The sequence below is a fragment of the Erinaceus europaeus genome, chromosome 13 (genome assembly GCF_950295315.1).
Source record: "Erinaceus europaeus chromosome 13, mEriEur2.1, whole genome shotgun sequence".
NCBI classification, from domain to species: Eukaryota; Metazoa; Chordata; class Mammalia; order Eulipotyphla; family Erinaceidae; genus Erinaceus; species Erinaceus europaeus.
The window spans coordinates 49,532,368-49,547,373 of record NC_080174.1 but is presented as its reverse complement, the minus strand read 5'-3'; the positions used below and the strand labels follow the sequence as shown (position 1 = coordinate 49,547,373).

Below are 15,006 nucleotides of genomic sequence, written 5' to 3'. Positions count from 1 at the left end.
AGATAGTGGAGTCTATATATAGCAAACCTACAGCTAACATCATACTCAATGGACAGAAGTTGAAGGCATTCTCCCTCAGATCGGGGACTAGACAGGGCTGTCCACTGTCACCGTTACTCTTCAACATAGTATTGGAAGTTCTTGCCATAGCAATCAGGCAAGAGAAAGAAATCAAAGGAATACAGATTGGAAGGGAAGAGGTCAAGTTCTCACTATTTGCAGATGATATGATAGTATACATAGAAAAACCTAAAGAATCCAGCAGAAAACTACTGGAAGTTATTAGGCAATATAGCAAGGTATCAGGCTATAAAATCAATGTACAAAAATCAGTGGCATTTCTTTATGCAAACACTAAATCTGAACATCCAGAAATCACTCCCATTTACTGTTTCGGCAAAAACAATCAAATACCTAGGAATAAAGTTGACCAAAGAAGTGAAAGACTGGGAGTCGGGCTGTAGCGCAGCGGGTTAAGCGCAGGTGGCGCAAAGCACAAGGACCGGCATAAGGATCCCGGTTCGAACCCTGGCTCCCCACCTGCAGGGGAGTAGCTTCACAGGCAGTGAAGTAGGTCTGCAGGTGTCTATCTTTCTCTCCTCCTCTCTGTCTTCCCCTCCTCTCTCCATTTCTCTCTGTCCTATCCACAATGACAACAACAATAATAACTACAACAATATAACAACAAGGGCAACAAAAGGGAATAAATAAATAAAATAAATATTTTTTAAAAAAAGAAGTGAAAGACTTATATACTGAAAACTATGAGTCGCTACTCAAGGAAATAGAAACTGATACCAAGAAATGGAAAGATATCCCATGCTCATGGATTGGAAGAATAAATATCATCAAAATGAATATTCTCCCCAGAGCCATATACAAATTTAATGCAATACCCATCAAAGTTCCACCAAGCTTCTTTAAGAGAATAGAACAAACACTACTATCATTTATCTGGAACATGAAAACACCTAGAATTGCCAAAACCATCTTAAGGAAAAGAAACAGAAATGGAGGCATCACACTCCCAGACTTTAAACTATATTATAAAGCCATCATCATCAAAACAGCATGGTACTGGAACAAAAATAGGCACACAGACCAGTGGAACAGAATTGAAATCCCAGAAATAAATCTCCACACCTATGGACATCTAATCTTTGATAAGGGGGCCCAAAGAATTAAATGGAAAAAAGGAGGCTCTCTTCAATAAATGGTGCTGGGAAAACTGGGTTGTAACATGCAGAAGAATGAAATTGAACCACCTTATCTCACCAGAAAAAAAAAAATCAACTCCAAATGGATCAAAGACCTAGATGTCAGACCAGAAACAATCAAAATACTTAGAGGAAAACATTGGTAAAACAGTTTCCCACCTACACCTCAAGGACATCTTTGATGAATCAAACCCAATTGCAAGGAAGACTAAAGCAGAAACAAACCAATGGGACTACATCAAATTGAAAAGCTTCTGCACAGCCAAAGAAACTATTAAACAAACAAAGAGACCCCTCACAGAATGGGAGAAGATTTTCACATGCCATACATCAGACAAGAAACTAATCACCAAAATATATAAAGCGCTCAGCAAACTTAGCACCAAAAAAGCAAATGACCCCATCCAAAAATGGGCAGAAGATATGAACAAAACATTCACTAACAAAACATTCACTAACAAAAGGCTAACAAACATATGAAAAACTGCTCTAGGTCACTGATTGTCAGAGAAATGCAAATTAAGACAACACTAAGATACCACCTCACTCCTGTAAGAATGGCATACATCAAAAAGGACAGCAGCAACAAATGCTGGAGAGGTTGTGGGGACAGGAACCCTTTTACATTGCTGGTGGGAATGTAAATTGGTACAGCCTCTGTGGAGAGCAGTCTGGAAAACTCTCAGAAGGCTAGACATGGACCTTCCATATGATCCAGTAATTCCTCTCCTGGGGTTATACCCCAAGGACTCCATAACACCCAACCAAAAAGAGGTGTGTACTCCTATGTTCATAGCAGCACAATTCATAATAGCTAAAACCTGGAAGCAACCCAGGTACCCAACAACAGATGAGTGGCTGAGAAAGCTGTGGTATATATACACAATGGAATACTATGCAGCTATCAAGAACAATGAACCCACCTTCTCTGACCCATCTTGGACAGAGCTAGAAGGAATTATGTTAAGTGAGCTAAGTCAGAAAGATAAAGATGAGTATGGGATGATCCCATTCATCAACAGAAGTTGAGTAAGAAGATCTGAAAGGGAAACTAAAAGCAGGACCTGACCAAATTGTAAGTAGGGCACCAAAGTAAAAACCCTGTGGTGAGGGGTAGACATGCAGCTTCCTGGGACAGTGGGGGATGGGAGTAGGTGGGAGGGATGGGTCATAGTCTTTTGGTGGTGGGAATGGTGTTTATGTACACTCCTAGTAAAATGTAGTCATATAAATCACTAATTAATACGAGAGGGGGAAAATTAATTGTATGTCTCGAAGTTTTTCAAAATACAAACTGAATCTTTCCAATATATGGGCTGTGTAATTGATATGCAGACTCTCTCAAAAGCCTATACCAAGTAGATCAGAAGCAACCAATAGCACAGCTATATACAAGATACTGTGTACTGTACAGCAAACCCTAACAAAAGGACTTTTCAAAGTTAACCCAATTACCAAATAATGTGATGATAACATTAACTATCGATTGTCTTTTTGAACCCTAAGACAGCAGGAACCTCACATCTCCACTATAGAGCCTCTACTTCCCCCAGTCCTGGAACCATTGGATAGGGCCCACTTTCCTGTATGCCTCTCCCAATCCATATCAAATAATATTGCATCTGCCGATCACAACCTAACCAACACAATGGCCACCTCAACATGCTTCACTTCAGACTGTGTCCAGAGACTTCACTTGTGGAGTGGCAACCCTTCAGCTTCATTCGGGTGGGACCTTTCCTTTCATAGTATACTCTAATTCCATCTCAGGTGGTTCACTTTCTAACAAAGTCCCAAAACCTAGATATACACCAGTTTCTGTGTGAGAGAGAGCATATGTTCACATGTATCCGTAAACTACTGCAAAATATATACCTGAAAGCAGAAGTACACTAGAGTTTGCAGTGAGTACCCCCCTAACACTTCCTCTCCACTATTCCAAGCTTCGGGTACATGATTGCTCAACAATTTGTTTGGCTTCGTATGTTAACTCTCTTTTCAGTCACCAGGTTCCGGATGTCATCAGGATGCCGGCCAGGCTTCCCTGGACTGAAGACCCCACCAGTGTGTCCTGGAGCTCCGCTTCCCTGGAGACCCACCCTACTAGGGAAAGAGAGAGGCAGACTGGGAGTATGGACCGACCAGTCAATGCCCATGTTCAGCTTGGGAGCGATTGCAGAGGCCAGACTTTCTACCTTCTGTGGCCCATAGTGACCCCGGGTCCATGCTCCCGGGGGGATGGAGAGTGGGAGGGCTGTCGGGGGAGGGGGTGGGATATGGAGATTGGGAGGTGGGAGTTGTGTGGAGTTGTACCCCTCCTACCCTATGGTTTTGTTGATAAATTCTTTCTTAAATTAAAAAAAAGGGAAAAAAAAAAAGTCTCTTTGCATAATCATTATGCTATCTACTTCCACCCCATTTCTTTTATTTCTAGGAATTTACTGCAGAACCATGACTGGTAGTCTACATGTCAAGACATACTGGAGACCAGGTAGTGGCACATCCAGTTAAGTGCAAGGACTTGTTTTCCAGCCCCCTGTCCCTGCTGTAGGGGCAAAGCTTCACAAGCAATGAAGCAGTGCTCAAGTGTCTCTCTTCATCTCTCCCTTTCTATCTCACCTCCCCTCTCAATTTCTCTCTGTCCTATTAATATATATATATATATATATATATATATATATATATATATATTAAGACATACTTAAAGTGCTCAAAAACAGAAAGCTGAAGGGTAACCACTAGAGCTTTTATGTTTAAATACTATGTCATAAAAGAACACTTTGCTAAAGATTAGTCAACAGCACAGAAAAAACTACACCTCATATTAAGCAGGGGGAAAGAGTAGTTGCAAAATAGTGTGACCACTGGCTTCACGGAGAAAAAAATTTTAATATATTTTCTAAAAACTGAAGAGAAACCTAATATTCAAAACCTATGGTAGCACAGTGGCTAAAGTGTTGGACCCTCAAACAAGAAGTCCTTTGTTCAATACCTGGTAACATATGTGCCAAAGTGATGCTGTAATTCTCTCTCCCTCCCTTCCTCCCTCACCCCCCCCACATACACACATACAAATTTTTCAAAAACCTTTTAAGGGGCTGAGTGGTGGCACACCTGGTTGAACACACGTTACAATGCTCAAGGACCCAGGTTTGAGCCCCTGGTCCCCACCTGCAAGGGGAAAGCTTTGCGAGTGGTGAAGCAGGGCTGCAGGTGTCTCTGTCCCTCTTGATTTCTGGCTGTCTCTATTAAATAAATAAATAAAGATTTTTTTTTTTAATCTAAAAAAAAAAGCCTTTAAAAAATAAAGTTTCTCTCTGTCTTCATGGGCAGTAACCTTCATGGGATTATGGGGAGCAACCTTCATGCCTGTTGCTTATTTTCTACAGTAAATGCTTAACTTTTAAAAAGTCAGACAAAAACACCAAAATAGTTTTTAGATGCATGTACAGGATTGAAAACAAGCCCATAAGGGGTAAGCTCACCTTCTGCAGCATGGGGGTAGGGCAGGTGTTGTCAAACAGGACTGAGTTGAAGCTTCCATACACGCCATCGTGGAGGTAGTACACGATGGTCTTCGGGGTGGGACCGTTTTCCTCTGCAGAGAGGGGAGGAGGCAGGGGCCGCACAGGCAGCAAGGTGAGGGGCATGAGAGTGAGAAGCTGGCACATGGTGGGTTCATCATGGATGACAGCTTACTGCAGCAAAAGGGCTGCCCCCTCCTCCACTATGGGGTAGGTCCTGCATCTTCCTGTGACTTGAGGTTCACCACTGGGCTGGAAACACTCATCCTTGTAATAGACAACCTTGTCCAAGATGCCCTCACCATCAATGATCCATGATCCCATCAATGCTCCAGTAAAGGCTGAAAAGCAGTAAGACCCTGAAAACTTAAACCCCCTGCTCAGAGGCACACAAAGGTCAAGGGTATGTGCTGGCTGGACTAGATGGGAAAATCTCCCCAGACCTACAAAGGAGGGCACAAGAATTCCACCCCTGCTTGTGCCTAAACACCAAAGACATTTCTGGGGCCCACTGTGCTTCCAGGTGGATTATCTCAGAGAGAGAGAGGAAGAGTGAAAGCACAGACCTCGGGTTCTCCTGCTCAGAGTCCCAGAACAGAGAGTAAAGCCCCAAGGTCAGAGTCCCTGACTCTGCTTCTTCACCAGGCTACTGGGAGGACTGAGGATTATTCTGGAAGGACAGGGAAGAACCCTGATACTGGGGATGTGCATAGAGAAACTCTGAGGCAGGCCAGGCTCAACTTGGACTAATGCCTACATTCTGTCATTAATTATTTTCAGTGTTACAAGAAGTAGCAAAGTGAGTAAGAACCTATACTTTGGAGAGGAGAAAAACATAGGGTCAAAGGTAGACTCTACCTTTACAAGCCATCAGGCAACTCACTTGCGTTCTTTTTGGTTCTCATTTTGGTACTATAGGACTTATAAAGTACCTAGCTTCCTAAGGTTGTTTTGACATTATTCTTTAAAAAATAATGAACATGGCAGACCAGGAGATGACATAGTGTATCAAACACTGGACTCTCAAGCATGAGGTCCTGAGTTCAATCCTGAGTTTGATCCCTGCTATCACATGGGTCAGAACAATGGTCTGAAGTTCCCTCTCCCGACACCAAAATATACAGGATGGGCAGTGGAGTAGAGCATACATGTTACAATATACAAGGACCCAGGTGTAAGGCCCCATCCTCAACCTGCAGGGGAAAAGCTTCACAAGCAGTGAAAGAGTGTTAAAGGTGTCTCTCTCCCTCTCTGTCTCACCCTTTCCTTTCAATTTCTCTCTGCCTGTTTCTATCCACAAAGATGTCCTAGTTAAGTCTCACATATATACATGGGCTGGAGTCAGATAGATTTAGGTATGCAGTAGATCTACTGTGGACTTGGGAAGACAGGTTAACTTTTGAGAGTCTCCGTTTACTTAGTCATAGCGCATGGTTAACAATGAAAGATAATCCAGGGAATTCACCAAGCACAGCACTGGACTACTCACAGTGGGCTCCTTGTGATCATGATAACTAACCCTCTGTGCCTTTCCCCTACACCCACAGAACCTGGTACAACACTTCCAACTCCAGGGTTACCTCTTCAAATCCCATTTTGACCCCTTCTGGGGAAATCACCAGCAAGGTCCAGGAACTGTATCCTGTGGCCCAGCTTGGCACCCACAATAAGTTTCCTGAAGCAAGGACCCATTCTCCAGGTCCCTCCACCCCCTCAACCTTGCCCATTTAGTCACTACCCAGGGAAAAGGGGGGTTCCATTGCCCACCTGGCACCTACCCTCCCTGCCAGGCTGGTCCAGAAAAACCTCCTTCTTGGAGATAATGCTGACTGCCAAGGTGAAGGCTGAGGTCACATAGTATCGCCCCAGCTTGGCAAGAATGTCTACACCACAGCCCTCTGGGAAGTACAGGTCCAAGGCTGAGTTGATCACAGAAGAAATCTGGTGGAAGGGGTTGAAAGGACAATTAGGTGTTGTTTTTTTTGTAAATATTTATTTATTTACTTTTGTTGCCCTTGTTGTTGTATTGTAATTACTATTGATGTCATTGTTGGATAGGACAGAGAGAAATGGAGAGAGGAGGGGAAGACAGAGAGGGGGAGAGAAAGAGAGACACCTGCAGACCTGCTTCACTGTCTGTGAAGAGACTCCCCTGCAGGTGGGGAGCCAGGGGCTGGAACCAGGATCCTTCATGTGGTCCTTACGTTTTGGACAATTATGTTTTTAAAATTTGAGTTGTAATAGGTGCAGATGTGACTTAGAAAGGAAGAAGGCTGGAGTCGGGCAGTAGCGCAGCAGGTTAAGCATACGTGGCGCAAAGTGCAAGGACTGGCATAAGGATCCCAGTTCAAGCCCCTGGCTCTCCACCTGCAGGGGAGTTGCTTCACAGGCAGTGAAGCAGGACTGCAGGTGTCTATTTCTCTCTCCTCCTCTGTCTTCCCCTCCTCTCTCCATTTCTCTCTGTCCTATCCAACAACAATGACATGACATCAATAACAACAACAATAACTACAACAATTAAAAAAAAAAAAAAAAAGGAAGAAGGCAGGGCCTTAGAAGTGAATAAAAATGGGCATTGACTTCCACATGGGGTCAGCCATCTTTGCCCAAATGGCCTGTGTGTTTCTCTGGTGTGTGCCTTTTCATTTTCCTGATTAAAAGTTTAAAATATAAGGGGAGAAACCCTATAAGGAATATTTAGATAGAACTAGATGGGGAAAGCCTTTAACAGTAGAATAAAAATTACTAGTTGGAGTCTTATAAATGCAAAAGAAGGTGGTAGTGGAAGAGGAGGAAGAGGTAGTAGTAGTAACAGAACTAGTGGTGGCTATGGGATATATATATATGTATATATATATATTCAATGTAGTTCTACAAAGCAGTTTTAAAAGGCTATATTGTATCCTTCAGAACAAAATGAATATAACTGGTAGTGGTTATGTTTAATGAAGAAAGTAAAAAGTAAAGGATAACTATTGGATGATTCCACTCATGTGGAATATAGAAAACTGAAACACTTGAACTTAAAAGAGTGAAAAAAATGTATATATAGTCAACACAAATCTATGACTTTGGAAGAACTATGGTGGTTACTATTGGAGAGAGATGATACAGACCTTTGGTGGTGGGAGAAGTATAGTATACTACTATTATAATCTTATAAGTCACTAATAAAAAATTTTAAGTGAAGGTTTATGCTGGGGAGAAAAAAAAACCTCCAAATTTATTTCTTGAAAGCTTCTTTGATTTCACGAAGAAGAACTTGGCAAATTCTAAGGCCCCATCTGGTAACTTTGGACAGCAGGCCAAGAAAGTAGGCAGGAGACAGAGCTGGGTCAAGACCATTATGCTTGTGCAAATCACTCTCCTCAATGACTAGTACTCAGATTTCAGAAACCCTAGTATGGAGCTTTCATAAATACCAATCTGTTAAATAACACAGTTAAAAAAAAATACAAAGAAGGAAAGTGATCAAAATCATTCCTAACTCTATCACCCAGATTAACCTAATCTGAAGTAACCCTTTTAGCTTTTTATTTTATACAGACATTTGATTAGAAACATAGTAGGGTTACACACATTCTTTTTTTCTTTTCTTTTCTTGCCTCTAGGGTTACTGTTGTTATATATTGTTGGGGCTCAGTGACTGCACTACAAATCCACTGCTCCTGGAGGACACCCCCCCATTTTTGTTGTCCTTGTTGTTATAGTTGTTCTGAGACAGGACAGAGAGAAATTGCAAGAGGCGGGGAAGACAGAGAGAGGGAGAGAAAGACAGACACCTGCAGACCTGCTTCACCCCTTGTGAAGCGACCCCCCTGCAGGTGGGGAGCAGGGGGCTCAAGCCAGGATCTTTACACTAGTCCTTGTGTTTCAAGCCATGGGTGCTTAACCCGCTGGGCTACCACCTGGCCCCCACATGCATTCTTTATAACCTGTTTTATTCAATATACTGAGCACATTTCCAACATAAAAATATGTGCTCTAATTTAACAAATCCTCAAGTATTAGATGAACTAGGAAGTCCACCAGACTTTGCAGAATAATACTGCAATGCAGCTGCTGACACGTGGTGCATACTCCAGATTTTTTTTTTTTTATGGTTTATGGTTTATGGTGCAGATGACTGAACCTGAGGCTTCAAAGCCTCAGGCAAGAGAATCTCTTTGCATAACCATTATGCTACCTCCTCTGCCCTCAGTAAGATCAGTTCCTAGTTGTGGCTAGCCCTGGACCAGCTCTCACTGAGAGGTGATCCCTTAATGGTTAGAATAGGAATGGTGATATATTTTTTCTTGATTTCAGTTCACAGATGGACAGGAGACAGATGGGCAGTAGACAGAAGGTTGGTTTTTCCTTTTCCTGCCCTCATCAGCTCACCTGGGAGGTGAAACGGGCACACCCAGCACATTCAGAGGGCCTCATGACTTACGCAAATATGTCCTGATAAAGCCTCAGATGTGTGCATGGGTTGGAGTGAGACAGATCTGGGTGTGCAGCTGGGTCTACTGTAAACTCAGGAAGTGAGGTACCTTCTGTGAGCCTCAGTTTACTCAACTGTAACACAGGGCTAATAATCACTGACATAATCCAGGGAAGGCACCCAGCATAGCACACAAGACCTATAATCATGATAACCCTCTTTCTTGGACCTGTCCAAGAAGGATTCAGAGGACCTAGTGGGGGTTGTATTGTTATATGGGAAACTGGGGAATGTTATACATGTACAAACTATTGTATTTACTGTTGAATGTAAAACATTAATTCCCCAATAAAAAAAAAATCAGGAAATAAATAAATAAAATAAAAATGATAACCCTCTTTACCGCCCACCCCCATCACTGGAGAGCCCAGTTCAATGCTCCTAACCCCAGGATTACCTCTTCAAATCTCACTTTGGCTCCCTCGACTCCGGGGAAGCCACCACCAAGGTCCAGGATCTGCATCCTGTGGCCCAGCTCAGCGCCCATTTCAAACACAAGCCGGGCATCTGCAATAGACTGGCTGTAGGCCTTGGGATCGGGACAGTCACTACCAATGTGGAAACTGGAGAGAGAGGAAAAGCCTTGTTTTACATGTAGGGTCCCAGGTATACTGACCCCAGGTAGGAAAGATCATGAGCAGGCAATGTGGGCCACTGTGCCCATTTACAGATGCAGAGACAAAGGGCCTAGGAGATTACTGGATTGCCAATGGCCATCAGTAAACTAGGAGAGGACAAGAGGCTCAGGTTGCATGGCGTTTATTGTTCCTCTCATCTCCCCAGGCTGACCTAGGGATGAACCTCCTGGATGAGGCTCGGAGCCCCAGTCTGTCAGATCTGGGCATGCCTCAGTTAGCTCTGTGACTTTTGTTTTCCCCCACCTAAAAAGTAGGGATAAGATAGCACAAAGCTGTGGGACTGTGTACATTGAACATAGCACCTATGAATAAATAAAAACTCTATTGTTTGGCCTTTATTATTAGTACTTCTGTATCCCTGCAGGAAAAGAGGCAGAGCTATAGTGTAACTATACCATCTCTGGTCTACAGGCTACTAAAACTACTGCAGAGGACTGGAGAGATAGTATAGTGGTTATGCAAAAAACTTTCATATCTGAGACTCCAACACCTCAGGTTCAATTCCCAGCAACACCATAAGCCAGGTGTGACCTCCTGTAATAAGGCCTCCTAAGGGCTATGGGATTAAGGGTTATTTTCTTCCAAACAAAGGAAACTCTCAAATGGCAGAGAATTCCAGGCCTAGGGACAGAATCCCCTTAGAGGCCTAGGGGGAGAGAGGTTGTGAGTCTGGAGTGGGTGGGGATGAGGGACTCCCCACTGCTCACCTCACACCCACCACATCCACCTGGCTTTTCTTGGCGTTTTCAAGCAGGTGTCTGCAGGATTTCAGCGATGCTCCAAACTTGAAGCTCAGGTGGCTGAGGGAGTGGGAGTCATTGGTAGCGATGCACAGAACCATCCTGAGGAGACAAATTGCACCTCAGCTGGGGGAGCCCTCTCCCCAAGCCCAACCCCAACCACATCTTCTCCAAATCACGGGATGTTCACCAACATGGCTCAGACCCCAAAGACTCTTGAGTCTTTCTTCTCCCTGCATAGCCAGGCAACCTACAGTCTGGTCCAGTTCACTCTCTTAAAATCCCTGGCCCCACTTCATGGCCCCTGCCCAGTGGCAAGCTCACCAGTCCCTGTCTACCAAGCTCCATCCATCCTGGGAAGCTCTAGTTCCTTTAAATAAGCCTCTATGTCAATAAGCGATATCAAACTTCTCCTGTATAAAAAAAAAAAAGCTTTTGGAGTCTGGGTGGTGGCACACCCAGTTGAGAGCACATGTTACCACACATAAGGACCCCGTTTCAAGGCCTCATCCTCCTCTGCAGGGAGGAGGCTTCATGAGCAGTGAAGCACTGCTGCAGGTGTTTGTCTCCCTCCTTCTCTCCGTCCCCTTCTCTCTCAATTTTCCTATCTCTGTAAATTAATTAAAGAGAAAGAGCTTTTTAAACATTGTCTTAGGAACTTCAATATTATATGAAACAGACAACCTGGAAGCTGCTTTGGATGAACCAGAATACCCTAGAGTCCCTCTCTAGAGTTCCCAGTGTGTCAAAGTGGCCATATGAGAGCCAGGGCCTGAGCAAAACCTCCAGCCCCAACTCCTTCCAAAGTCCATCTGCATCTGCCTCATGGAGAGTGTCATTTGCTGTCTCCTTCATCTGTCCAGTCAGACCAAAGTCCTGCCTACTCCTCAATGCCCTGTGCTGATTCTGATCTGCATGTGTTTGTTCATACAGTAAACTCCCCTGTACTGTCTATGCCCTCCCCAAATCTGATTCATTCCTTAAGGCCTATCTCCAAAGCCAACTCCTTCATGAAGACTTCCTGACTACCCTTTCTCACTCTGCAACTTTGACCTCCCCAGCCCCATGAGCCCCAAGCAGTTATTTCTGTCTTGGTCCTAACCAGGCCCTGACATCTTGGGTTCAGCCTTGAATTGCTCACCCGCGTTCAGGGCAGGGTCCTCTGCCCCAAATCCACTCCTCTAGCCCCAACCACTCTCACACATAGCCCAGCCTCCCCACATGAGTGCTTCTTAGCGTACTTGGCACTGGGGTGGCTCTTTACCACCTTTTCCAGCTCCATCTCGTTGTCAAAGCTCAGCAGCCGGACCCCATTCTTGGCGGCGTACTTGATCTGTGCAATTTGCTTACAGGGGCTGGAGTAGATGATCTTGCTGGCGGGGACACCGATGTGCTGGACCAACTCCATCTCTGCCTGCGGGGTCCCAAAGGTGTTGGTGAGGTGCCTCCAGGGCCTGCTGGATCCACAGAGGCCAAGGAAGAATAGATGAGGGGCAAAGTTGTAGCTATGCAGGGGAGGTCCAGAAGAAGTGGGCCTCACTTTGAGATGACAGACAGATAAAACACAACACTCACATGAACTCACCACTGTGTGACAAGCAGGGTTGCTATGTACAAATGAACAATGGGGTGTGGGGGTGCTCCCATTCACAGAAAATACATGGTCACTTTGTGTGTGTTTAAGATTATTTAATTAATTTAGTTAATTAATTCATGAGGGAAAGAACCAGAGCATCATTCTGACATATGCAATGTGGGGATTGAACTTAGCAACTCATGCTCAAGAATCCAGTGCCCTGTCCATTAATTAATGTTAATTAATTGCACCACCTCCTGGGCCACTGCTTTGTGTATCTCTTACAATTTCCTAACAACCAAACAGCTCATGTTAACAGCATTTTTACTATAAGTATCTTAAGGCCACCATATGGACTGAAGATGGTCCCTAAAAACAGGCTTCTGGCAGATTTGAATCTGTAGAGAAAACAATTTTCTGTATTAGAGTGGTCAGCAGATGAAAGGCTTCTTGACAGAGGTCATCCAACCTCCAAAGGCCTAGTCTGTGCAGAATGACTCCAGCTAAGCTGCTGCTCCCACAGTCTCTCTTTCCTCACTGTTACAAAGCACTGCTCCACCTGCTTGCTCCAGCAGTGGATACAGATGACAATAAGAGTGGTCACATTCACTGAGCTACACCTGCCACATGCAAGAACCAAATGAGATGCTTTATACTGGGTATCGTTCAACTTTTTCTATACAGGACCAGAGAGTAAATGTTCTAGGCTTTGCTTAACTGCTTCAGCATCCCAACTACCACTCTACTACTTTTGTAGCACCAAAGCAACCACAGACAACTTGCACATCACAAAAGCAGGCACTGGGCTGGATTCTTCCCACTCTCCATAGTATGCCACTCCTTGCTTTAGACTGACTATCTTATTTGCTCCTTAGTGGCAACCCCACCAGATGGGTGTTCACTCCATGTTGCACAGAAGGAAACTGACAATCAGAGAGACTATACAGTCAGTAGGTGGTAGAAACAACTTTCAAACTCAGGTCAACTTTTCTATAATTAAGGGAACAAAGTCAAGAGGGAGCCAGTCTTGGTGGCTGGCAGGAGACACAATGCCATTTTGAAACACTGTGCTATTTTTAGTTACCCTGAGTTTCTAGTCCATGCTTAATTTTAATATAACTTACAGCAAGAGGCATGTCTGTGCATTCGAAGGTGTGATAATGGTAACTATGCTGTTAAATGCTTATTAGTCACTTTTACAGAGAACAAAAGTGACTGCAGAGAAGTCCACCTGCCTATGGTGATACAGGCAGTTAAGAAGCAGGGTGGAGCACAAAGGTTCAGCCTCAGAGCTAGAGTTGCTGCCTGAGAGGGTATGAAAATGTGTGTGATACGAAGATGTGTCTTTGTCCCCTCAACTATGTGAAGTGAGAAGGAGAAGCAATAGTAGCACTTTGGGGATCTGTGATTTCACTCTGATCATTAGCATTTGTTAATGATTTATTTCATTTATTTATGATAGGAGAGAGAATCAGATCAGTCTGGCACATGTGACACTGAAGATCAAACTCAGGACCTCATGCTTGAGATTCCAGTGCTTTATCTGCTGCACCTGATCGAAGGTATTTTAAGGAATAACAACTGCTACCCACTGAAGGATTACTATGTGGTAGTCCTGGCACTGAAGATTTTATATAGGACTAAGGAGATAGGATCATGGTGTTACTTTTTTTTTTTACCAGAGCACTGTTCAGCTCTGGCTTATGGTGGTGCGAGGGACTGAACCTGAGACATCAGAGCCTCAGACATGAAAGTCTGTTTGCATAACCATTACGCTATCCACCCTACTCCCAGGATCATGATTATACAAAGTGAATTTCATGCCAGAGGCTCTGAGGTTCCAGGTTCAATACCCAGTATCACAATAAGCTACAGCTATGCAGTACTATGGTAAAAATAAATAATTTATATATAATCTCATGTAATATTCATAATCATTTTATAACAGGAAGCAGAGAGGCTTAGTAGCTTGTCCAAAATCACATAGCTTCTAAATAGCACAGCTGGAATTCTAACTCTGAATTGTCAAACATTGCATACTAGTTTTTAGTCAGTGCTATATAGCAGAAGTGACTTCAGTCAGGCCAGGGAGCTAATGTTTTTAGTCAAGGAAGCAGCCTATGCAGAGGATAAAACATCTTCTGAGGCCAGAAGATACCCAACCTAATCAAGGAACAAAGAATGCAGAGTGTCTGGGACAAGGTGAGCACAGGGGGAGAAATGAGGCTGGAGGGAGGTAGATATTCAGCAGGGGTCTCAAGAAGGCTGCATGTGGATCCACAGTTTACCCTGGGAGAGCAGTGGGAAAGAGTGTGAAGGGTTTCACAAAGGGAAATGATGTGGTCAAATTTGCATTTTGAATGCCAGGTCTAGATGCTTATCACTTTGGAGACCCAGGAGGTAGTGCAATGGGTAAAGTGCTAGACTCCCGAGTTATCACATGTACCAGAGTAGCGGTGTCATTCTCCCTCTCCCTCATATATTGATAAATAAATATATAAAAAAATAAAATAGATGCTAGTCGCTCTGGCTACCGTATGAAAATGAGATGGACCCAAGAGGGTTCCTGAGAGTCTGGTAACAATCATGCTGCGAGAGGTGATAAGGGCTATGCTGGAAAGGTGGGGGACATATGTTCTGGAGGCAGAGCTGACCATCTTGGTGACAGCTTGCACGTGGGGATGAGGAGTGAGGCGATGGGGGGGGGGGGGGGAGATGCACTCCCAGCAACCTTCAGGGCCCTCTGCCAAAAGTGGGGGAAGATCACAAGTGTGTCTGAACACTCCAGGCTGCAGGCATTCTGTGGGATCATGTCAGGAGCTGAATAT

At 44.1% G+C, this 15,006-nt stretch overlaps 1 protein-coding gene across 15 annotated transcripts in view; it reads right to left on the bottom strand.

The window, feature by feature from the left end:
* The window catches only part of AZIN2 (antizyme inhibitor 2), a 57,379-nt gene that overhangs the window by 25,067 nt on the left and 17,306 nt on the right, over positions 1-15,006 (bottom strand). For 6 of the 15 annotated variants that reach the window (NM_001293802.1, XM_060204938.1, XM_060204926.1 and 3 more), the window contains 5 exons: positions 11,844-12,016; positions 10,570-10,704; positions 9,622-9,787; positions 6,520-6,682; positions 4,703-4,815 (listed from right to left, as the gene is read on the bottom strand). In NM_001293802.1, the coding sequence (NP_001280731.1) occupies positions 4,703-4,815; positions 6,520-6,682; positions 9,622-9,787; positions 10,570-10,704; positions 11,844-12,016 (750 nt within the window). Of the gene's footprint in view, positions 1-3,163; positions 3,321-4,702; positions 4,816-6,508; positions 6,683-9,621; positions 9,788-10,569; positions 10,705-11,843; positions 12,060-15,006 lie in introns of those variants that run through there. The other 9 variants (XM_060204937.1, XM_060204925.1, XM_060204930.1 and 6 more) reach the window with 5 other exon arrangements.